General features: G+C 41.0%; 1 protein-coding gene across 5 annotated transcripts in view; it reads left to right on the top strand.

The window, feature by feature from the left end:
• Positions 1-26,021, top strand: part of tenm4 (teneurin transmembrane protein 4) — a 523,453-nt gene that overhangs the window by 439,926 nt on the left and 57,506 nt on the right. For 4 of the 5 annotated variants that reach the window (XM_041199170.1, XM_041199169.1, XM_041199167.1 and 1 more), the window contains 4 exons: positions 4,371-4,620; positions 13,785-13,805; positions 18,697-18,929; positions 22,764-22,918. In XM_041199170.1, the coding sequence (XP_041055104.1) occupies positions 4,371-4,620; positions 13,785-13,805; positions 18,697-18,929; positions 22,764-22,918 (659 nt within the window). The remainder of the gene's footprint in view (positions 1-4,370; positions 4,621-13,784; positions 13,806-18,696; positions 18,930-22,763; positions 22,919-26,021) is intronic. The other variant, XM_041199166.1, reaches the window with a different exon arrangement.

Here is a 26,021-nt window from a genome sequence, read left to right as displayed (position 1 = left end):
TTTCCTTGAGATTGTGGTTTCTGCTGAGCTTTGCCTCCAGCTACAGAGAGAGAGAGATTTTTGCCTGCGAGCTGCAGTCGGGTAACTGACTTGTTCTTCTGCTTGCTGTCACACACTGGGCTGAATCATCCGTGCCAGCTGGCGTCAGGCATGTTCGGTGACGTGAGCAGACAATATGGCGAGAAGTCCAAAAATGGGTTTCAGTCATGAAACCAGTTGGTGATCATCTGCTCTGCCCGCTGATGGGGAGCTGCGTTTCCCGCCATCAGAAGCCAGGAACCTCATTGTAATACATCTGTAATATATCATTATAAGCCCAGCCCGCCAGAATCATCCCCTCCCACTGGATCATCTGCCCACACACGCCGACGTGTTTCACAACAGCATATAAAAGGCATGCAATTGGTGGGCTGCACTTTGAGGGTAACTTGGAGGTGAGTACACAATAATGTTGCGGAACGCTCAACTGGGTCGGCTGTTGGACTTCAAGGCTGAAGCATGTTAGGGTGTGATGGGCAAGGGCTACCCTGCGGTTGAGGCGTGTAGGGAGGGGGGCAAAGGATGCCCTGCAGTTGAAGGTAGCGCGCAAGCACGTGGGGAGTGAGGTGGGCAATGGAAGCAGTCATGCATTAGGGACATCTTGCATAAAGGTGCTCTGCAGCTGAGACAGTTCAGGCACAGCCACATTGATATGATTGGAGTCGGTCCTCTAGCTTCTCTGCCCACTCTAGCAACACAGAGGCATCAAAGTGCCACCAAGTGCTCCAGAACTTTTCACCCCTCAGGCACATATTGCAAAGTAATAAGCATCTTAGTGGACTGCAGAACGGTTGGACGACTGGGCATGTCGTACAATCCCCTTGCTAAAGCTGGCCATGGAGCAGAGACTGGTGGAGGTGATCACAGCCACTTGCAATATCATCATCCCAGTTTGGACCTGTCTCCCCCATGATTCAAGCTAACAGTGAAGCCTTGCAGTGCAGCTTAGGAGAATGCCTGCATCTGAGCTAAGAACACAGCATGCAGTCCAATGGGCAAAGCTGCCACCAATTGGTTGGGTGGAGTCGACGGAGGTGGGTGGTGTTTCGGCAGCCATGCAGCGCACTAACCTCTGGCCATCCAAGTGGTGGCCAGTGCTCTCCGGGATGCATTAAGGGGCTTTTAGACTTAACCAATACAGATTCTTAGTGCACCCATGCTAACCCATGTGTCTCTCTCTTTAACCTTGCATGAGAAGTACATCAGGATCATGGAGCCTTGTGACTTGCAGGGAGTGGAGACAAGAGTGACTGAGGCTCCTGGCTGCGCAGAGAGTAGAACAGCACCCTCAGGAAGAAGGGGTGGCTAGGGCTCCTGCACCCGCCATTGAAGAGCCACAGTGATCAGTTGCTGGTCGGCGCCTAGTTATACCCAGGGTCTATAGACACCGCCTTTCATTCCTGCAGATGATCAAGAACCAGTGTCGCCAACAATTGCACATGGTAGGGGAACTGGTCGGTCAAAGCTGCAGGATTTGGCGCCACGGGGACATGCAGAGCATCAACTGCCAGTGGCCATGGCACTCAATTTCCATACCAGTTGCTCATTTCTGGGCTCCACAGGTGGCTTCTGTGGGATTTCACAAGCCTCCAACCACAAATGCTTCCATGAGGTCACGGATGTCATCTTACAAGGGCAGAGAGCTTTGTGCATTTTGCCTGGGACCAGGATAGCCAGGATGCAAGAGTGATTGGATTTGTCCAGTTCTTGGGTTTCCCACAGGTGCAGGATGCCATTGACTGCACTCACGTAGTGCTCAACACGTGGTCAACAATGTCAACCACAAGGGATTCCATTTTCTAAATGTGCAGCTGGTATGCAACCACCATAAATGCATCCTGCAGGTCTGTGCAAGGTTTCCAGGGATTGTGCATGACTCCTATATTCTCAGTGATCACAGATCCCTGACGTCTTCCAGGGTCCACAGAAGCTGCAAGGTTGGCTCCTCAGGGACAGGGGCTACCCACAGAGGCCAATGTTGATGACACCCATATGGAGGCCTCAGATTGCAGCAGATTGAAGGTATAACAAAGCTTATGCTACAACTTGCAACTTGGTGGAGCAAACCATTGGGATGCTGAAAATGAGGTTCCGTCGCCTGGACTGGTCTGGTTGAGCGCTGCAATATAGTCCACAAAGGGTGTCATGCATCGTCGGGGTAGCTAATTCTAATGCCTTATTGAAGTCTAGGCTAGGTTCGGCTAGCAAACGTCTTTGGATAGATTTATCTCCAAGCCCACATATCAGCCGGTCTCTCATCATATCACTAATGGACATTCTGATTTCTCAATGCTCAGTTAATGCCTTTAAAATGGCTACATGGTCAGCTATTGTCTCTTCTGGAAGCCTGTTCCTTGAGTTGAACTTGAAGCATGCATAGTAACTGAGAGCTTTGGTCTCAGGTGGCTCTGCACAATTTTTATTAACTTGTTGAAAATCTTCGCATCTGGAGCAGCCCATACATTTTGCTCCTGCATCAGGACAAATGAATCGCCCTTTTCTCTTCCTCCCTCATGATGTCGTTAGCAGTAATAAAAGAATGCTAGGCGTTTGACATAGTGAGATCAGTCAAATGGATCGATACACCCAAACTGCGGCATTGTGAACGACTGCAAGGGAACCGCGCTTCCAATAGGCTTTCCAGTTAATGACTAATTCAGGTGTTTGGCTTACCATGGAGTTAGCATCTGTCTGGAGTCTCTTCGTGCCTTTCAGCAGGGCTGCCCTCTCACTGGGGTCTCTTATAATTTTCTGTGCATAGCCATTTTTCATGCATTTACCCTTGTAAACGTATTGCCGCTTTAAGAGCTATCACCATTTTTTTTTACTGTCTCTGCAGCTGTCGGCTTTTCTCTGCTGGGTTTTGTGTTCTTTTTGAGTTTTGGCGGGATCTCCGCAATCATGATTCTGCAGGGTTTTTTTTATTTTAAACTTCAGCACTGCTTTCTGCACCAATTCCCACATGTTGCCTATTTGACAACATAAGTACAGATGCTCTTTCCAATGTTTTGCTCACCCATCTTGAAATTTATTTTCTTTTGTTCTTTATCCTCGTCACCACTTTTGTGTCTTGGGTAAATGAGTTCATTGGTCAACCAAATTCTAACTGCACACATTCCTATGTTTTCATCAATTGCTGCTTAAAATTAATAAAGGTGAGAGACTGATGTAAGAATAAATAGCGATGGTTTATTGAGACATAGGGCAGAGCATCAGATCATACGTGCTCACTCAGAAACCTCCAGCACTAGACTTTCAGTTCCCAGTTGCCCATGCTGTACAGTGATTCGTCAGTGCTGTCGCATGATCAGTACCCTTGCATTCACTTAAAGTGACAGGGTACCTCACTTTACCACACTACCCATCCTGCATTCAGAGTGGGGGTAGAGGACTTCACAGCCAGCCTCCACTGTGCCCAAAAGGCGCTCGAGGGATGCTCATTGAACCTGGGAGTGACAGTCTTTTTGCCTTTCAGGATCATGTCTTTTTTGCAGCAGTCGCAGTCACGGGCTGGAAGCAATGAGGTATGTGCACCTGGCTTGAACTTAAATATGATGACTGGCTTGCAAGGTGATGGCATGGTGGGCGAATGAGAGCCTGCCTGCCATGGAAACATGTTTCCTGGGAATGCATAATTAATGCAGTGGGTATGGGATGATGCAGCATGAAAACTCGCCATTGAGGCCGGTGTTTTATCCATCCACTGCCGCACTTAGTGCAAATCTGGGACAATTCCGCCCACCATCACACACCAACTCACCAGCTTTATAATTGATTTTTCCCTGTGTATTCTGGAAGGGAAAAAAAACTATGACTCGCTCGTAGAATCCATGTTCTTTTTATCTCAGCCCATCCATACATTGAGATATAAATCAACAGGACATGAATTTTGGATGGCTGCTGAGACGTGCAAATCAGTCTTTAGTCTCCGCAACCACAGGAGATTAAAATTCAATCTTTTGCATCTTTCCTATCTCCCTTTCAAGTGTCTCAGTTTGAAGAAGGCCGTGACACCTTTCGGTTGCAACATCCATGTCCTCTCAAGACCAGTATTGGTCAACTATTATCCACATAGGAATTTATCAGAAAGTGGTCACTTTACATTAATAGCCATCTTTTGCTCAGTGTCTTTACTTGTATTTCTTTTTTAAAAAAATACACAGGTCTTCCTTAAAAAGTTCAAATTCCCCATCAATAATTGGTAACATAAGTCTGCTGTTGTAATACTATTTCAGTTTTATGTTATATTCGTACTGTAATTGTATTTGTAGCTGTATTTGTTGTCTCATACGTTATAAAAAATATATTAGCAATCATTTATTTTGTTGCAGGTATTTTACACAAGGGAAATGGCGAAAATAACTTTATATCCCAGCAGCCACCTGTCATTGGAAGCATTATTGGAAATGGCCGAAGACGTAGTATTTCCTGTCCAAGCTGCAATGGCCTTGCAGCTGGTAACAAGCTCCTTGCACCAATTGCCTTGACGTGTGGATCAGATGGAAGCATATATGTTGGTGATTTTAATTATGTTCGTAGGATCTTCCCCTCAGGCAATGTCATAAATATACTGGAGTTAAGGTATGAAAACTTTGGGTACTAATATAATTCATGTAAGTTCTGTGATGTTATTCAGTCACAAAAATGTGGTTAAAATTAATGGAACAATATCCTAGTAAGGATTGTGGGTGAACTAACATACAACATTATAGAATGATTAAAATATGTTTGTATTAGTTTCCCAGATCAGAGAATGTGAGCTACACAATTAGGAGAAAAGGAAAAATTAGAGGTTTTGGCTTATGAAAGAAATAGAGAAGGGATTAGGAGCATGTACTCGGCCACCAACTTTTTTTTGGAACAATATGTTCAATAAGTGAATAAATAACAATAAGTGCAACATGGAGTAACCCAAAGAGAATAGGATACAACATAATTGAAACATTGCATTAAAATCTTATGCCCATGTTCCAATTTTTAATGCTCTGTTTGCATCTATCCATTTTCCTTGCCCAAGTTCTGCTGCATAGCATTTTTTTAAAAAAATTCTTCTAGTTCCACAGGAGCTTTCCATTACTTGCTAACCAACAGAGAGAGGCAATTTGCTACCAGGGGCCAAATTTTTGTCTGGGTGCAGAGGCATATTTCGATGCATGAATGGCCACACTTGGATTTTTTTGGAAGAAGTCCATTTCCCTTTACATTTCCAATCCTACAGAGTGCAAAATGTACACCCACCCCCACTGAGCTCGGGATCCCCCATTTTAAATGGGGGGCAAAAATCAAATTTCCTCCTACAAGCAATTTTGTTCTGGCAGTGCAGTGTTTTGGAAGCCCATGAAAAGCATACCATGTTTGAAATTTTTTGGAGGAATCGGGAACATTCTGAAAGGTAACTGTAAAATGTTCTCACACCTTCAAATGTCACTAATTAGATGTTGCATTGTAATATAGATGTGTTTTCAGTGCAATAATTCATCATAAGGATCGGTCCTGCAAAGGTGAGTTGACCCTTTTGTTGACAAGCATTGTGTAACTTTTCACATGCATTACAGTACTTTTCCAATGGAAAAAGTAGCATAATGTAGTGAAATATGTTCTAAAATGTCCTGTTGGCTTGTGCTGCAATCTTTTGTACTGTTATTTAAATGGAATGACAGCTGTGGCTGATTGTTTTTTAAAACCCTGATTTTGACACTTGAATAAATCTAACCAGCTGCTCCTGTCCACTGATTGACAGGCATTCTGCTTTGAAATTGAAATGAGCACCATCTGTTCTTTCCATCTCAGAGGACACTTTATTGTTTGGACAGCTGTAGCCATTATGAATGTTTGGCTGAGTTTCAAGTGCTAATGGGTTTCAGCACAGTAGGTATTCCATTCATCTGAAAATTAATAACAATCTTAAGAGATTCTAATAACAGATTGTGCCTTTGATGTGTTTTAGCATTTATTGACAGAAGCTAATAGGATTACAAGTATTACAAAGTTTTTTCACATGGCAGAATGCAATTTTTCTCAGTATCACTGACAGTGTGTTTGATGGAGGCTTTTATTAGATGATGAGAGGTTTACTTTCCCCAAAGGAATGTAAAGTATTTTCCATTGATAGTGCATCTGAGAACTGTACATAGTGGATATTGGGTGAGTGGCTATGGAGGATATATGGGGGTGCATGGAGGGGGCATGGGGTGGCAGGGGATGCGTCAGGAGTGAGTGGGTGGGTAGAGGGAGTGAGGGTAAGATGTAATCTTCAGGGGCCTTATAACAATGTTAGGAGCCATGCAACTGTCATCAAAAACCGGGGCGGGCCTTCTCACCAGCCCGTCTCTATGTCCACACTCTTCCCATAAAGTTTCACGCATTGCAAACCACAGCTGTGAACCTGAACCCTACGGGAAAAGATGAAAATCTTGGTCAAAGTTGCATATCAGTTGCGAGTGCAGTTTGTGAGCTGCAAAAATGGCCGGACTCATAAAATGTGCTCTGAAGAAGAAAATATAGCCTCCGGTATCGGGCAATAATACGAACAACTAGCCTCATGAGGAACTGTATTCCATTTTGATCAGTTCATCTCCCACCACTACATTGTAAATAAAACTGGGTTTCTGTGCTACATTCTAAGTCCTTTCTCTCCTGAGTGCAGCAGTCTTCATGCTGTTATCTGCACGTTTTCCCTCTGGGCTTCAGGATCCTGCCATCAGCCTCAAATGGGGGCCCAAAGCTGGTTCTGTGTGGGGAAACAGACACTCACCTGTAATTTTGACTGAATTGGCTGATTAGTCGTCAGATAAGGATGACAGGTAGGCTCTTGAAGCTGAAAGGTCAATAGGAGCAACAGCAAGATCCCCTTACATGTAAGTGAGAGAAAGTGCACCCCAAGATGGAGGTATCCTCTCTACAACTTTGGGCAGAGGGTAAAATAGGGAACTGATTGATACCACAGAGTTCATTAAAATTCCTCCTTTACTTATTTTAATTCCTTCTTCACAGTAATTCAGTAAAACTTTTAACAGAAAGTTCCACTATTACTTAAAGGTATTTTAGAAATTTAGTTTTCTTATTGAACATTTTTTGTTAAAGTCTCAGTTCTATTTAGTTGTCAGTATCATTTAGCGGTGAGAATGGGGCCAAAAGTCTTCGATACGCAATCCAATCCCTTTGACAAGGTAGGTCTCGCCAGTTCACTCCAGCACGTCCCAGTTCTAGTTTGTTGGGTCACCTCAGTAATGCAGGCTGGCACCTGTGACAATGTAGATATATCTTTAGCATCAGTCTATCCTCATATGGTCAGTAGCAATAGCACATGAGCATCATGGGGAGGCATAACTATCCAAGGCTCTGTCCCCTGGCCCTGCCCATTTCACCTTTAGCCCTAATCCAACCTGATATTCATTTTTTTAAAAATGCCATTTTTCCAGGGGTCTCAGTTTCTTCCCTGGACTGGACCACCCTAATTGGCCCCACAGTCATTCTTCTGGAAGTTTGTCTAGCTGAACTATTTTGGGGTAGCCGGAGATATGAATGAGCATCAGCACCTTTTGTGACACTGATGGGGCACCCACCTCCGGTGGAAGGAGGGATTGGGACTTTGTTGCTGTGGCCCAAGCTAAAATATATTTCAGAAGTGTCAGTTTAGAAAATTGTGGCTACCGTAATGAAATTGCCCCTGCTTCTGAGACCCTTAGCAATACTGGATGAGAAAATGCACGTTACCGGGTTACAAATGAAGAGAAATACATAAGATGACTTTTTTAAATTAGGATGTGATCTGCAGGTGAGTATATGATCTGCTAAACAAAATTTTTGACAAGTACAAAAGATGGCAGGGACCCAGATTATTTGGTTTCCTAAATAACATGACAGGAAATCCAGAGGCCGATTATATTAGACAATGCAAAATTAGTTAAAAATCCAATGAATATGATGCAGAATGGTCTCTAAACACCTCTCTTTCCATTTGTTGAAATGAGGTGCTCTAAATGTTTGTGAAATCTGCTTCTTTTGGTCTATTGCACATTACACTTGATGAATATCTGTATCTTTCTTACTGCAGGTCAGCTATTGATATTAAATCAATTGTAAGAAATTTTTAAAGACTACATTCTAATTACATCAACTGAGTTAAACCTTCACTAATCAGGCAATTTCTAAGTGGCCACAGTAAAGCCAAACTAAAATAATTACATAACTAGATCTGGGTGAGGAAGGGATACTTGAACATCCAACATCACAATGAAACTGTGGGTGACTTGCACGTTATTGTAATTGGTTATCAATAGTGGCCAACATTAAATAGCTGCAATGTTTTCATTGAATTGGGTTAGGATGGATTATATCAATCCTTTTCTAGGAAGACTGCCCACAGTGCATCAGCATGATTGTTCTTTGGCCCATACATTTCTTTCATGACAAGATGGTTCTCACCAGTTCACTGCAGCACATCCCAGTTCTAGTTTGTTGAGTCACCTCAGTAACGCAGGCCGGCACCTGTGACAATGTGGATATATCTTTTGTATCAGTCTATCCTCATACGGTCAGAAGCAAAAGCATATGAGCATCATGGGGAGGCATAGCTATCCAAGGCTCTGTCCCCTGGCCCTGCCAAAACAACATCTGTCACTACTTTTATCAATCAATGCTCAGTGTGAGAACAGTTTTTTAAGTCCGGACCTATTCCATTTTGGAATTGGATTGAAACCACTTTAAATAATTGCATTCAGATTTTTATTACCATGTTTTCCACTTTTAGTTTTAGGGAGGGGTCCTACACAATCAGTTTGCCTCTGTTTCTGAGTAAGCTGTCTGATATGATTGTTTTATGTGTGGATCCCTTTTTCTGTAACTCTACCAACTTCCTTGAGCTAACTACCTCAATTGTATTCTCTTCTATTTTTTTCTTCCTGAACAACCTAATCAAAAACAGTGTCAGCTAATTGAACTTCAACACCTTTTACCTGCCTTTTAACTTCCTCTTCTTCCCATTTCAACCTATGAACTTGTGATCTTGTTCCCACACAATCTGGAACCAATCCAGGATGCTCTTTCTGCAACACTTCTGTTGAAAATGCCTCTACAGGCTGCTCAACTACCATAGGCATCATCCACATCTGTGACCCAACTATATCATTACCTAAAATAAATTGAACCCCTTCAATGGGCAATTTGTCCACTACTCCAACAATCTCCTCACCTGTTTTCCACTTATTTGTTATATTTGCCTTCCACAATAGAATAGGTTTAACATCTCCATGAATCCCACTTATTGTCACCTGTTCCTGCAATACTCCCTCTGAGCAACAAGTATCATTATCCCACAACATTAAGGATTGACTAGCCCCTGTGTCTCTTAAAATTTTAACATCTTTACCTACTTCACCCTGTACACATGGAAAGACTTCCCCTTCACATAAAAAATCTTTAAACATTTCTGCAACCTGCTCCTCAGAACTCCCTTGGGTAAATTGTGAACACATTTCCACTTCTTTACTTCTCACTGATTTTTCCTGTTTTACCTGTATACAAATCACTTTTTTTCCTGTGCCTGAACCTCAGCACCCACAGTACTTTTACTTCCAAAATTTTTCTGCATCCCAATAATTCCAACAGATTTTCACTGTAATTTTCAACACACTGATTTCATGTGCCCAACTTTATTACAGTGAAAACACATCATAATCCACTGACATTTCTTCTGACAGTGAAGCATAACCTCATATGCTCTACCCGCAAACCTAGACTGTAAGAGCAATGTCCAGCTTTCTTGTGGCCATTTCACCTGTTTAGCTATCTCCTCAAATGAAATAAAGAATGGTCCACATCTGTTTCTTCAAACCTCAGTAGAGCTTACACAAATTTAAAATCTCCTCACTGGGTTTTAGGTTAACAGCTTTTTCATCATCTGAACTTTCCTCAGCACCTGATGTCTCTTTTTTTAAAGTCAAAACTTTTTGATGTTCTACTCTCTTTTCCTCTGTCTTTCCTCCATTGCTAACTTTTCCCTCTGGAGATCAACAGCGGGATTTTTCAGTCCCTGTGCGGGGGCAGGCCTGACATGCTAATGCGTGCATCCCAACATCATCACGCTGAGTTGTGATATTTCATTTGGTGGGTGCGCGCCGCAGCCGATATGTAGATGGCCTATTAACGCCATTAAAACCGATTAAGGTAATTGTGAATGCTGCCCATCCAACCTTAAGGTTGGCGGGCAGGCAAAAAGGCCAAGTGGCCGTTGCGATTTTAAGGAAACCTCATCCACAAGCAGGATGAGGTTTCCTGAAGTTTTTATTAATTAATTTTTTAAAATTTCATAAATATAAACATATGTCCCATCTCATGTGACACAGTCACATGAGGGGACATGTTTAACTAATTTTTTCAACCATTTAATTAATTTTTTCAACATCGATTCAATCCTCTTGAGGCAGGTCTATGCGTGCATGTACAGAAGAGCGCTGGCCCCAACACACTCTCCGCCCCCTGGCCTGCATAGGTGGCGCTGCGTGCTATGGCTCAAGTATTACGCAACGCGAGCCTTAATTGGCCCGCTCACGTAAAATGGCAGTGTGGAGCCAATCGGCTCCGCAACCGCCCGTCCGCACCGAGCCCACCTGCCGCCTGAAAAATTCAGGCTCCCTTCTTTCCCTTTTTCTGTTGCCTCTAGCCTTTTCAATTCCAATTCTAGTTCTTTTTCTTTTGCCTTCAAGTTTTTTCAGTTCCTTTGCTTGTTCAAATTCAAGCTTCTTCATTTCTAACTGAAGTCTCACAACTTCCAGCTGTGACTCACTAGTGTACGGTATCACTTCCAACTCCAAATGTTGTGCGATCACTTCAACTATGTCTGCTTTTCTTTGCCCCTACAAGTAACCTTAACTGTAACTCATCTGCCAACTCTATCAGCCTACCCTTAGATACTTTTTGTAACCCAATCAGAATTATATCTTCTACTTCCAAAAATGTTTTCACCATGGATACAACCATTTTTGCAGTCTTTCCACTTTCAAAATCCCTCACACCAACTCCTGAATTCAAAGTGCTTCTCGTACTTGTAACCTTAAGATTCACCAGCTCCAAACCAATCAAGGAGCTTCAATAATACCGCAAAGAGCCCCCAATTTGTTATGACACAGCAGATGATGTGTGCCAGGCAGATCAAATCCACGAGGGAAACCTGATTAAGCTATATAAATGGTTGTGCAATTTGTATTTATTTTGACATGTGTGCCCTGAATTCAGAAGTAATAATTCCACCAAGACTTCAGGGATTTTTTAGAAAACTAAATTAAACATTTATCAACAAAAGAGAAGATTTCAAGCACATACATAGGTCTACAAATTACTATTGAAATAATTCCTAAAGCCCCTCATTAATATGGCTTCCATTAAACCCCCTTTAAGGCAACAGTGGAAAAATGTAGCATTTAAACAGATGTCAGCAATAGCCTGGACAGTAAAATTCAAAATGGCTTTTCCCAGCTTCACTTTCTCTAGACAGCAAACTTCATGCACAAATCCTGGAGGCTTCTCACACTTCCACACTTCTGCTAAATCTTACAATACCTTTCCTGACACATTGCCTCATTCTTATTTTTACATGTTTCTCCCTTTTAATATAAATTCCATTGTTCCCATACCTCTTTGGAACTTTACCTTTCTCATAATATAAATCTTTTCACAGTGCTAATATTGTCAGTAACCTTTGGGAAAAATAAACACACTGCTTGGCCTAGCTTCTCCAACTCCTCCTATCATCTCTTTGAAATTCAAATTGCCCTGATTTATCTAAAAATGCAAATTCTTCTCTCCTTACATTCTAAAATTTCAGCCATGTTTACATATTTAGCATTTCAAACCTAGCTTCTTTCAATGAGTTAAAATCTCCAAACTAGCTGTCTCCAATTCAATTAAATCTCTCTCTCTCACACACACACAGACACACACACAAACGCTATCCAAACCCCACTATTAAACTACTTTTACAATAAATCACAATAATATTATGTGAATTCTTATACTTTTGTGACATTCAGTAAGACAGACATTTGATTTAAAGTCTGAACTGACTATTACATGTTACTGTGGTCAAAAAATATTCTGTACTAAATGAACATTACAGTGGTCTACACTCACCATTTCAACTTTAGCTGATTGCACCATGTTTTCTTATATATGTCCATGAAATGTGGGCATCACTGGCATGGCCAGCATTTAATACCCATCCCAAACTGCCCTTAAGAAGGTTGTAGTTAGTCACCTTCTTGAACTGTTGCAGTCCATGTGCTGTCGGTTTAACCACAGTGCTGTTTGTTAGGATGTTTCAGGATTCTGGCACAGCGGCAATGAAGGGACAGCAATATCTTTCCAAGTCAGGATTGTCTGTGACTTGGAAAGGAATTTGTAGTTGGTGGTGTTCCCATGCACATGTCCCATGTCCTTCCAGGTGTTAGAGTTTGCAATTTTGGGAGGTGCTGTTGAAGAAACCTTGGTAGGTTGCTGCAATGATGCCAGAATTCAATGTTTAAGGTGGTGGATGGGGTGGCAATCAAGCAGGCTGTTAAGCTCCTTAAGAAATGTTGGAGCTGCAGTCATCCAATGGAGAGTATTCCATCGCACTCATGACTTGTGCCTTCTAATTGGTGGCCACAGGATGTGAGTCATTTGCTGCATAACATCCAACTTCTGACCTGCTTTTGTAGCCACTGTATTAATGTGGTTGGTCCAGTTACATTTCTGGTCATATATAGCACCACCACCACCCACCCAACCCCACCCTCAACCTCCCCAGGAGATTGATGGGTGGATTCAGCGATGTTAATGCAGTTGAATCTCTGAATCTCAAAGGAAGGTGTTTAGAATCTGTCTTGTTGGAGATGGTCATTGCCTGGACCTTGTGTGACATGAATGTTACTTGCCACTCATCAGCCCAAGCCATTTTTGATGCTGGAGCCCATTGCCATAGCATTATGAAATAAGGCACATTGTGGTCCAATGAAGAATATATTCATTGCGCTATTACCTCCAGTGAACATATACATTATACCAGCCATATCAAAAATCATTTTTTGTTCTCTGGAGCAGTGAATTGCTCATGCTCATTTTTTTCAACGGATGTGTGGCATAGGTGGATAAATGGATTTGAGGTGTGGATCAGCCATTGATGATTGAACATGCTAAAGGGGCTGAATAGCCTACTCTTGTTCCTAATGCTTCTAAGTTCTGTTCACATATTGTCCCAACCAAGTAGTTAGGATGAACATTTGCAAAAGATCAGTACAAAACTGGACCCTAATATCAGAATACCATTGGTGTTATGAATGTGGTTTATCGAAACCTGTCACTTCTAACTTCACAAGTTACAAAAGTATGTATTTTATTGGACCTGTACTGTTGGGAGACAGAATTTTAGCAGAGAATTATTGTTATATAATGAAATACACTTGACCTGCACCTGAATTTAGAAAATATTTGTTTTTTTGGTACCAGAGTAAACTGCTTTTTTCAAATGAAGTACTCATCTTTTATATGCTAAAATAGATGGATGCAAAGTTGATGAAGGTTGTTGAAAAACTAAAAGCCTTGATTGTTCAATCACCACTATTTTACATTCACAAAAGTTTTGTTTAATCTCATGAATTGATCTGTGGTAATCTATCTTAGCTGTCAATATTCTTCTTGGATATTTACGATTCTCTCAAAAACTAATACTGAATCCTTTTTCTGTCTCTTCTGGACCTGTCTTCTGTCAGAAATAAAGATTTCAGGCACAGGTAAGGGAATGATATGTATGACTGAAATTTTTTAAATAATAGGGTTATTTGTTTTCAAAAACACTTCAAGCAGCAGTCGGGTCTATGAAAGTTAGTTGCATTCATTACACTGTGATAGTGATCGGCAGAGTGAAACTACTGTCTGGTTAAGGGAGAAAATCAGATAATATTGCTGTACCCATTAGTCATTTGCAGTATCATTGGAAAATGAATATAAATGGAGCATTTCATATCATCCAATAATGGCCTTGATACCTTTTGAAGGTCAAGGCATTCCGGGATAAAGATAAAATAGTGTAGGGAGAATCAAATTGAATAGCGCAGAGATGGGGATTCCAATTAATAGCACTATTGTTATTCTCTCACAGTCAATACCCAGCAGTGTTTGAGGAAGGAGTTCAGCTGTGTTAGAGGCTGATGAGGTAAATACTATCATCAAGAGTTAAGATTTTATTTTGTCTTCATAAGAAAGCAACAAAAACCATTTAATAAAATCTCAAATTGCAGAAGTAACTTCAATACTCTTGGAAAATCTTGTGAGGTAGCCCTGGAGCTATGTATTGTGATTAGTTAAATTGAAGCACTTCATGCCATAAAAGCAAATGAGTGGGACCAAGATGAGTAAATTCCACCCCTGAAATAACACTTAATTTGTGGACTTTCTACTGTCAGATATTGTTGCAGAAGAACATAAGGATTTCCATTTTGATATACAAATTAGTCTTCATTTTTATTTAAAATGAAATTCTGTATTACATTCATTAAAACTGACAGGTCTGTCACCTCTTGCTATCAAATAGTCAGCTAAACCATCCATTTGTTTTCTTTTGATGGTGATGTATCTTGAATTTGAGAACCCTGATTTTTAAGTCAGTGTATGTACAACATGCAGAAATATGGCTATGCTGAACATCATTTTAGCCACATGCACTTGTTTTAGTAGAAAACGTCTTTTGGACATTCACAAAATACAGGCCCATGTACCTCACTTGCACCATCTATTTTACAAAAATCTATCACCAATCATTAACCAAGAAAATAACGCACTAAGAATGATTTTAAAAAACACATGCATACACTGCTTTTTGTCTTTTTTATCAACAAATGCACTAAAAGGTTGTTGTTCACAGGCATACGCTATGCAAATATCTTACGTATTAAGATCCAGTGCTCAAAAACAATGCCTATGACTGAGTCGTTTTTTAATTAGTAATCAAAAATGCAATTTGTCATGTGACTAGTGGCTAACATAATTGGACAAGTTGGCTTACACTTACATCCTAAAATGGAACATCAGTGTAGGGATTTAGACTCTATACTAAACCTCAGAGTAAGAAAATTCTTGTGATTGTCCTTTTAGCCAATATGATTATTCAATCACTAATTTGGAATGCAAACTAACAATGTTTATTGGACAACAAGGATTAATACTGAAACTTCCACTAGTTGAGGCATGGCATGATACACATGTTCAACATGTGTCTGTCTTTCTGTGAATCCTGACAGTTCTGGGGTTTTCTTTTCTTGGTTCCTTGAAATTGGTCTCTTGACTCACGATGTCCTTCGCAACTTCAGCTTAGTTAACATAACTCCATTGCAGCTTTAGGACTTCAACTCTGGTTTCCCAGTCTACTTCAACTGCTGTAGCTTTCAGTCCATCTTAACTGCTGAAGCTACACATTTCACAGCTGCTTGCTGAATGTTTCGCTCTCACTCCCTGACTCCCTCAAGCTGAAAGCAACTTGTTTAGAAAGACTATTCACTTTCTCCATGGGCAGTTATCATTAGTTCTAACATTGATCTTTATACTAGATTCTTATGGTAATCCCCAACCTGGTGACAGTTACTTTATTCACTAATACTATGCCTAATATTGGATTATTGCAGTAACTCTCAACCTATGACAATTACCCATCAACTGGAAATATCCCACACAAATGCTAACCTCCTAGTAAATGATCTACTACCAACTCCTAAAATTTTCTCCCAACAAATGTCCCCAGTAAGTGTCCTCTGACAAATGCTATCCCCTGGGAAGTGCAAAGATCCTAGAGATGTTCCTTTATTTTTATACCCCTTTTGCAGGCAGTTTTTGTAACATTCAACCCAAGTCTATGCACCTGTGTCAACACAGCTAATAACTTCTAAACATCTATTTGCAATTCTTGACCAATGGGAAGAAAGCTTCTAGCTTCCCTACAACAAACTAACCTTGGTTCACCCAGCCCTCAGGCCATCCTTCTAGCCAATCAATATTGGCTAATGCTAGACTCACTGGAGCCCAAATGTGGAAATTGTGCCCTAACTATAATTCCAGATGTTCATTCTTAGCATTACAGTATTTTGGCTCTTAAAGAGATGCCAATTTAAAGACTTCTTAATAACATTCCAATAATACATACAAATTAAGGCTTCCAAGCTAAGCTTCTGCACAGTATAATGTAACTTAAAGCCATATTAATTACACAAATGTGTTGATGAGGTGAAGTCTAACATCAGTCTGGTTTGCTGGCTGGAGACTAAGGATGTTTATCAGATGAAGGTGGGGATGGGGGAAAGAGGGGAAGGAGTTGGCACCAGCTGTTCACCACAAACACCAAATGGCTATTATATTTTTTTAAAAATCACATTCTTAAGAGAGCAAATATACCCCTTAAATATATTAGTTTACCTGTAAAATGGTTGTCAAGGCAAAATAAAATTAAATTGTCTGCATTGTGGACGTCCTCAAATTTGCAGGAAACTTGTGTTATGGGAAATAGTGTGCTCAAAGCACTAAAGGAACCATCCAGGAATATTCACTGTGTCAGCCATGGCAGTGGTGCTGAGAGTAAGGAGTTTGAGGGTAGGGTCGAGGAAGGCCAAGGTGGCAGTGGAAGAAACAGCCTGAAACTTGTAGAGAATTCATACTATGGAGGTCCTCAAATCTGAAAGAAGATTGTTTTTTGAAGATATTAGGCACCTATAACACTATCCTCACACACAAGTGCGATTACAATGGCGGCTGCAGGTATGCAAGAAGGAAGAGGAACAAAGCAACGATGGTGATATATCATTGAGTGCCACAAATACAACTTTAAAAATCAGAACAGATATAAAAGAAAAAATATTCTAGAGACAGCACAAAATATAATCATGAGGTTAGAGAAAAAACTGAGATGGCAGGGTCAGATATTGTGAGAGGCCCCACACCAGAGAAAGTAGGCCCCAGGAGAACAAACTGGTTCGTCCCAAGGACTGAAAAATTAAAACTTCAAATCAATTCTTTTAATTTTCCAAGTTAAAACTTTAAAAAGGAAAGAGGGTCCAAAACAGTAATAGTCTGCTAAATATGTAGTAACATCTGTTGTGTGATTCCAGGTTGGTTGAATCTGAGACAAGCAAAGTGCGATACATCTTCACATTGAACACTTCTGTCACAGCGCCATCTGCATGTGTAACTAGTAGTATAGTGGGTCGACCAACAGGACAATGTTCCCATTAAAGTTCTCAATGAATTTCATGACGCACACACCAAATTTAATGTATAACTAGTGATCACCCATCAAACTGCACACAGGAAACCAATGCTGTATAATTTTCAAGTCAGGAATGATTAGAGTGGAGAATCATTGGACCAGTGCAGAGGTAGTATTGCAAAGATAGATGAACAAAAATAGGACATGGGTGAAACAGGAAGGAGTAGAAAGGAATGGTAAATTGGTGTTGGGGTGAAGTGGAGACTGAGGGGATAGGAAAATGCAAAAGTGATGCAGGGTTAGAGGGTAGGGATGGAAGAATAGTAAACCATGAGTTTTACAGGTCTTTGTTTGATAGGGAGCGGTGGAGGTGTGTTGATTGGGTAAAGAGAGTTGAAGATTGCTGGAGGATGTCATGGTTTGAAGGCTGAAGGGAACAATTGCACTGTTGGAACCAGTGAAACTAGCACATTAAGGAGGGAGTGGAGAAAAGATTAATGAGGAGATAGGGGAGGTGGAGGATGGATAAAGATGAGATAAGAAGATAAAAGCAAAATACTGCAAATGCTGGAAATCTGAAATAAAATCAAAGAATGCAGGAAAAACTCAGCAGGCCTGACAGCATCTGTGGAGAGAGAAACAGAGTTAAGTTTCGAGTCCGTATGACTCTTCTTCAGGAGAAAAGAAGAGGATGGAGAAAGTGAAAAAAGGGACAGAGGACAAGTGAGAAGGATAGTGGGTTGAGATTGTGACAATCAAAAATAAAAATGGAACTCCGAGAAATGAACTGACTGAAAAAAGGGGTTTGGGGAGAATGGGTAAAAAGAGAATAAGTGATGAGGAAATAGAAACTAAATTATTTTAAGAATATTTAATAGAATTAGCTAAACAAATATGGGGGTTAATGAATTGAAAGAGATTTTGATACCAGAATCATTAATTATTTAATAAATCTGGCATCAGTCAACAAGAATAAATAGCGATTGGGTCTTTATTGTGGAAAATTAATTATGTATAGGGTCTGGCCTGAAGGACCCAAAGAAGACATGTAGAGGGGCACCAGTACACTGAGTGAGTCAACTGATCAGTCAAGAACTGAGTAGAAGGCGATAGGGGGAGGAAAAGTATGGCTAATCAGAGCCATCTGGATTAAGGACCACCAGAGTTGACAGAGAGGAACACAGGTCTGAGGCGATCAGTGGAGGCGAGTACTTGGGTAAAATGTGTTGAGTAACTGCAGATACATAACAGGCCAGAAGTCAATAGGAATTGGTTCAGCATGATTTAAGAGTGAGAAGGGCATAACATGCCCTAATTGGGAACTACAGCAACAAGCATAAGCAGCTTCGACAAAATTCAAATCTACAAGTAAATATAAAACATTTCCATTTAAATGCTGAGTTATCTAAAGTTTAACATGTGCTTTTTTTTAGTAACAGCCCAGCACACAAGTACTACCTCTCTGTGGATGCTGTGTCAGGATCATTGTATCTGTCTGATACAAATAGCCGACGTGTCTATAAAGTAAAATCCCTTACCGGAGTCAAGGAAATCACTAAGAATGCTGTGGTAGTAGCTGGAACCGGAGACCAATGCCTTCCTTTTGATGAAGCTCGATGTGGTGATGGTGGAAAAGCGACTGAAGCCACTCTAACCAGTCCGAGAGGTAAAGTCTGCAGCCAATTAGCTCGTGCAACTTTAGTTATTTTTATGGCCTGACCATTGGTACCAGAAAGTTTAGAGATTCTTGCCTTTGAATCTCAAGTAAGTTTAAGCACACTGAGGAGCCTGTAGAAATCGCCAAGAACAGTGCATCAGTTTTGAAGATTGCCGTTAAGGTTACAAGTAAATTATGTGACCATTCTTAGACTAATCATCAACATTGAGTGCAAAGTGCAGCCAACAGAGCTCACTTGATACTAAGATATGCTTCAGTTGCAACTCCTACTTTGCCGGTCAGAGAGAGCTCTCTAAATGTGTCTACTGATGTACATGGAGCTTCACACCTCAAAGCAGCTTATTTTTAATGTTAGGAGACAGTAGGCGACCATGATCGCTTTCTTATAGCATTATACATACTGAACAACTATGTTTGCAAAATGCCCAGGAGATCAGTGGGCTATATCCAAACTCAAGTTCAACATTCAACATTCCACATTGGAATTATGGAAAGACCTTGCTTGTATAGTAACTTACACGTTCTCAGGGTGTTGCAATTGTGGCAGTTAATTTGCATGTAGCATGGTCCCAAAAATAACAAATGAGATAAATTGACAATTATTCTGCTTTGGTTGAGGGATAAATGGCGACCAAGAAACCAGGAAAACTCCCTGCTCTTCGAGTAGTGCCATGGGACCTTTTGTGTCCATCTGAACTGGCAGCTGAGACTTCATTTTAACATTCCTAACAAAACCAGCTCACCCTCACTCCTCACAAATGTCAGCCTAGGTAATATGCTCCTGTCCTAGAGTGAAGCCATGACCTTTTGATACAGAGGCAAAATTGTGACTAATCTCTGTGATGTAGAGCCCAAGAAGTTGGAGACGGCCTCTTAGAAGGGGTATTAAAGTCCTCAGTGCTTGGTTTGAGAATGCTCAGCAGGTGGACCAAGACTTGATTCCAAAGTGAAACTTTCATCTTTGTGTCATACACATCTGAAAGCATTGTGTCTCATTATGAAATTGGCAGTATTATTACAGCCAAAGGCTCGTTGATCAAATGGCGGATTGGTTTGACTTGGCCAAGGCAAAAAAGAATGATTAACACAAAAATCTGTATGGGAAGTAGTAGCTGGTGAAGTTCCACAGGGGTCCACATGACTTATAAATTTTATAGAGAATCCTGTTTTCAATAATGCTGTTTAAAAAAAACGATAACAACAAGCAAGATGACCATTGTCAAGGAAATTTGTAGCATTCATCGGGACCTGAACAAGGAAGCAGTTGTATGAAGGAATATAGAGCTGAATTTAATGGCCACAGTGATATCCCTGTCCACCAGCCAGAAAGCAAAGGGCAGCCCCACTGCAGCATTTTTGGAAGTCCCGATTGAGATTAAATATCTGTCGGTGTCATTAAGCTATTAATGTATATAATGTCACCGGAATTTTTTTTTATATAAATAGAGGCTTAATCTGTGGGTATATCTGTGTGTGTTTTAATTGGATTAAAGCCAGCTAGTCTGGGTGCTTTAATGTTTAGTAATTTTGAGATGTAAACAGTAAGGTAGAGTGCATTTGCATTTAGTTGAATAGAGCATTCAAGAAGGGGAGTGAGATCTTGCACCTAGCTAGGAGAGACCAAGCAATATGTTTATATTACTAATAAAATTGGTACTACGAAAGGGGTTTTATTGTTAGAGGAGGTGGAGTTCAAAGCACCTGCTGATACAATGAGAATTTACATTCAAAGAAAAATGCTGGGTATAACAGAAGGCAGTTTTGTGTGTGCAGAGCAAAGGCATGTAACAAGGCTGTAAGCCTACAACTGTCTGCAAAGGAACCAAAGTGAAAGGAACCTCATTTTGAATTTGTAGGGTGAAAATGCTTTGCCTGGTGTCTACTTAAAGTCTATGGGTTGTTGCTGCCTTAGTAGAGATTAGTTTGGGAATTTGTTAAAAAGTTATGATAGTAGTAATTTGTAGCCAAGTGTATGTGTTTAATTTGTATAAATTAATAAAGGTCCCATGTAGTTTGATATAAAATCCTCTCGCGAACTGATAGTCTTATTCCTGAATTTAGAACTGCAACTCAAAACATCCCACTTGAAAATATAGGTTATGACAGTTGTTTAAAGTTTCCCCTTAGGATTTTAAATAACTCACTCTTTAAAAACTGCTGTGTCATAACAATTGGGCAGCTAACTGCCTGCCAGCAGGGCCTCCATGCCTTTAAGGGTGAAGATCCTGCCTCCAACAGCTGCCAGCCAATCAAAGGGCAGACAGCTCTTTAATCCCAAAGGTGCCACCGGAAATGGTGGCCACAGCTGTGTCTGCATCAGGGCCTGGACCAGCAACGAGGAACAGGTCCTGGAATGCAGGCAAGTTGGTCAGACTCACCAGGGCCGGTCAAGCAGACCTTGGTGCCGGGGTGAGAAGGAGATCATTGTGGAGGACAGTGGGGGCATTTTCAGCGGAGAACCTCTCCAGGATCCCCCCTCCCCATGATCTCTCAAACTCTGGCCCATCACCTGCCTACACCACTCACTGAGGCGTGTGAGCTTGACACCTGGCAAGACCCTCAAACACTTACCAAATCCTGATCCAGTGCCACACACCTCTGTCTCAAAATTCTGGAGAGCTGCTGGCTTCTGAGTGGGGGATACCCTGTCCCTGAGAGTTGGAAATTCCACTTGCAGCCTATTAACAGTTAAATAGCGAAGGGGCAATGTGCAGGCTGTCTCCCCCCCCCAAACCCTTCTTCCCCACCAACTTTTTGAGGAGGGTGCGGGGAATCTGACACCCCGTAGTATCTACATTAATTTTGAAAAATGAGTTACGTGAATTTTTTCCAGTTATTCTTAACTTACATCCTAATTACAGAAGGAGAGGAAAAAATATGAAATGAACAAACTTGACTAGATAGAAGATTAGTAGACTTTTCCCCCCTTGTGAAGCAAAACATGAATCCAACATCAAATAATTCCTCAAAAACAAGCTGGATAACAATTTCTTAAAGAATGGATTTGAGGATTATAAGGATAAATGTTGATGATTAAGTACTGTAAATTTCACAGTAATTCTTGTACTACTAAAGGTCATCTCTAGAATTTGTTTGAAGTCCTATCTGTGGTCTGTTGCCTTCCATAGACATTAAATATGTTAGTTGGTTTGCTACTGTCATGAGGCAAATTGCGTATGGTGACTTTTTCTCATTTTCTACTTTTTTATGATGTCAGAATTGGTTTTGGACAAACATCCACTGAGGTTATCAGATGTGCAGTGCATGTCTTTTCAAAAATCCTGTTGTATTTCACTAGTCAATGCAGTGTCCAGATGTTTCTGTATGCAGAAACCTTTAACAAATATCAACATGTTCTGTGGGAGCACCTTCCTTAGAGAAACAGGGCCATCATTGCAGAAGATAAGAGCAAAACACTGCAGATGTTGAAAATCTGCAGAAGGCTGAATATACCCAGCAGGTCTGGTAGCATCTGGGAGAGAGAAACAGAGTTGATGTTTCAGGTCAATAACCTTTCATTAGAACTTCTGATAAAAGGTCATTGACTTGAAACATTAACTCTGTTTCTCTCTCCACAGATGCTGCCAGACCTACCGAGTATTTCTAGCATTTTTTGTCATTGTAGAAAATGCTTTAATAAGATATCCACCAACCGAACTAATCAGCTACTATGTTAACACATCTAGAAATATGATGACTGCCCTGCAGATCCTCTTCCAGTTTGAAAGTTTGTGGCTTGATCAACAGAAAAAAGGTAAATGGGCTGTGCCTAATTCCTTACTTGACAGTTTTCTTGGACTATTCATTGTTTTTCTTCACCAGGTATTGCTGTTGACAAATTTGGTCTGATATACTTTGTGGATGGAACTACAATTCGCCGGATTGATCAGAATGGAATCATCTCCTCTGTGATTGGTTCTAATGATCTAACTTCAGCACGGCCTCTTAGTTGTGACTCAGTGATGGATATTTCCCAGGTAACATGCTTGTCATACAGTATAATCTTGTGAAGCAAGTGACCCATTTATAGTTTCATTATTTGTGGACTAATTGAAGATGATAGATGGGAAATATTAGCTAAAAGGTATGTGGTGGGAATTTCCAATTTTCTCCCAGTTGTCCACCATAACTTCAACATAAACCCCAGTGAAATACCATAAATGGTCCTTTTCACTGGTTCGCTGGGATTTGCGGCAATCTTGTCCAAACCATCCTTGAAAGCTACCATCCCATCTCCAAACTCTTTCATCTCCAAAGTCCTTGAACCCATGATGAAAGCCAAGCACTCTGGATGCTGGAAATCTGAAATGAGAACAGAAAATGCTGGAAAAGCTCAGCAGGTCTAGCAGCATCTGTGGAGGGAGAAACAGAGTTAACGTTTCAGGTCCATATGACTCTTCTTCAGAAGAGTTCCTCAGAAGAATTATACAGACTCGAAACATTACCTCTGTTTATCTCTCCACAGATGCTGCCAGACACGCTGAGCTTTTCCATCATTTTCTGTTTTTATTCCTTGAAACTATTGTGGCCTCTCAAATCTGTGCCCATCTTTCCCAGTACCCCATGTTTAAATTCCTACAATCACGTTCTCCCCGACACAGCTCTTATCGAAGTCTCAGTTGACATCCTATGTGACTGTGCCAAATGTAAACTTTTCTCCACAGAACATGTCGAACCGTCTTTGACATGCTTGGCCACACCATCCTCCTCCAATGTCTCTCCACTGTCATCCAGCTGGGTGGACTGCTCTTCCTTGGTTCCATTCCTATCTGTCTAATCATATCTAGAGTGTAACTTACAAAGGCTTCTCTTCCTGCTCCTGCACCATTATTTCTGGTGTCGTCCCGTCCCCACCCCCACCCCCCTCCCAGGATCTGTCCTTGACCCCTACTATTTCTCATCTATATGCTGCCACTTGGCACATTATCTGAAGGCACAGTATTAGTTTTCACAAGTACACTGATGACACCCAGCTCTACTTCACCAGCACCTCTCTTGACTCCTCCACTATTAGTAAATTATCAGTCAGCTTATCTGACATCCATTACTGGATCATCAGAAATTTCTTCCAATTAAATAATAGGAAGGTTGAAGCCATTGTTTTTGGTCTCCGCTGCAAACTCCATTCCCCATCTACCAACACCATCCCTTTCTCTGGTAACAGTCTAAGATTGAACCAGGCTGTTCGCAACCTTGCTGTCAAATATTTGATCCCAAGATGGGCTTCCGATTGCATAATCATGCCATCACTAAGACCACCTATTTCCACCTCCATAACCACCCAACTTCATCTCACTGTCAGCTCCTAGAGTCATCGAATTATCACAGCACAGAAGGAGGCCATTCGGCCCATCTAGTCCTTACCTCCTCTCTGTAGAACAATTAAGTTAGTCACTTTCCCCGCTCTATCCCCATAGCCCTGCAAGCTTATTTCCCTCGAGTGTCATCCAATTTTCTTTTGAAATCATCGAACATTTCTGCTTCCACTACTCTCGAGTTCCAAGTCATTACCACCTGCTGTGTTAAAAAGTTCTTCCTCACATGCTCCCTGCATCTCTTGCCCAAAGCTTTAAACTTGTGTCCTGTAGTCTTTTCGTACCATCAATTAATAGATACAGCTTATCTTTTTCTACCTTAGCTAAACCTATCATAATCTTCTACATCTCTAACAAATCACCACTCAATCTCCTTTGCTCCAAGGAGAACAATACCAGCTTCTCCAACCTAACCTCGTAGCTAAAATCCCCCACACCTTGAAGCATTCTGGTAAATCTCCTTTGCACCCTTTCAAGGACCCCTCACATCCTCTCTGAAGTGTGGTGATCAGAACTGAAGCAATACTCTAATCAAGGCCTAAACAGAGCTTTAAAAGGTTCAGCACAATTGCTTTGCTTTCGTACTCAATACTTCTATTTATGAAGCCCAAGAACAAATAGGCTTTGCAAACTAGAAAATAGTTCCTGCCACCTTCAAAAATCTATGCAATGAACTCTCAGGTCCACCTGTCCTTGCATACTTTTTAGAACTGTGTTATTAAGACTATGTTGCGCCTCCGTGTCTGCCAAATGCATCACCTCATATTTCTCTGTGTTAAAGCTGCCACTTCTCTGCCCATTCAGGTAGCGTATCTATCTTCTGTTGCAGTCTCACCCCTCCCTAGCTCTGTTATCTCCTCCAACCCTTCCAAGATATCTGTGCTCATCTAATTCTGTGCTCTTGAGTATCCATGCTTTTGATCACTCCACCATTAGTGCCTGTGCCTTCAGTTGCCAGGCCCTAAGCTCTGGAATACCCTCCCTTATACCTCCACCTTTTTACCTCACTTTTCCCCTTTAAGACACTCTTTAAAATCTACCTCTTTGATGAAGCTTTTGGCCATCTCACCTAATATCTCCTCTTGTGGATCAGTGTCATATTTGATTTTATAATGCTTCTGTGAAGTACCTTGGACGCTTTATTACTTTGAAGGCTCCATTTCAATAGAATTTGTTGTTGTACATTACATATTACATTTTTCATGCTCTTATAATCTGCAAACAAAATCAAATTACTTTTATCAAATATTTTAGTTCAAATGTACAGTACATGAAGATATTCAGCACAACTATTTGTCACAAGCACAATGACTGCAGGATCTGTGGCGAACTGTACAATTTTTAAATCATTGTCATATTTCAGTTTCTCCTCTCTGGATGTACCCTGAATTGTGAGAGTCTAATCATTCTGGAGTAAGGATTTGGTTAACGCCCAGATATAATGATATACATCAATCTTGACTACGAATTCTATTTTAACATGGGGTCGAATTTGCACAATGCTGATGTCTGCTGGCCTGTCCTAAATGGAGCATTTTCCTACATTTATTGCGTGAATCCCTTAAAACAGACTTCACCATCAGCAAAGGCTTTATCATTGGCACAACTCTTTCTTAACTGACCAAGAGCAAAATTCAGCAAACACTGGTTTTTGAAGTAAATTACAGCAGTGAAATGGGATGTAAATTTCACAAACTGTGCTATGATTTCCTGTATGTCTGCCCCGGAGGGATTCTGCTAGCAGGTTTCCTTAATTGGAAACTGT

This window comes from Carcharodon carcharias, chromosome 11, assembly GCF_017639515.1.
Source record: "Carcharodon carcharias isolate sCarCar2 chromosome 11, sCarCar2.pri, whole genome shotgun sequence".
Classification (NCBI taxonomy): Eukaryota; Metazoa; Chordata; class Chondrichthyes; order Lamniformes; family Lamnidae; genus Carcharodon; species Carcharodon carcharias.
The sequence above is the reverse complement of the archived record's forward strand: the minus strand, read 5'-3'. Positions and strand labels throughout refer to the sequence as shown.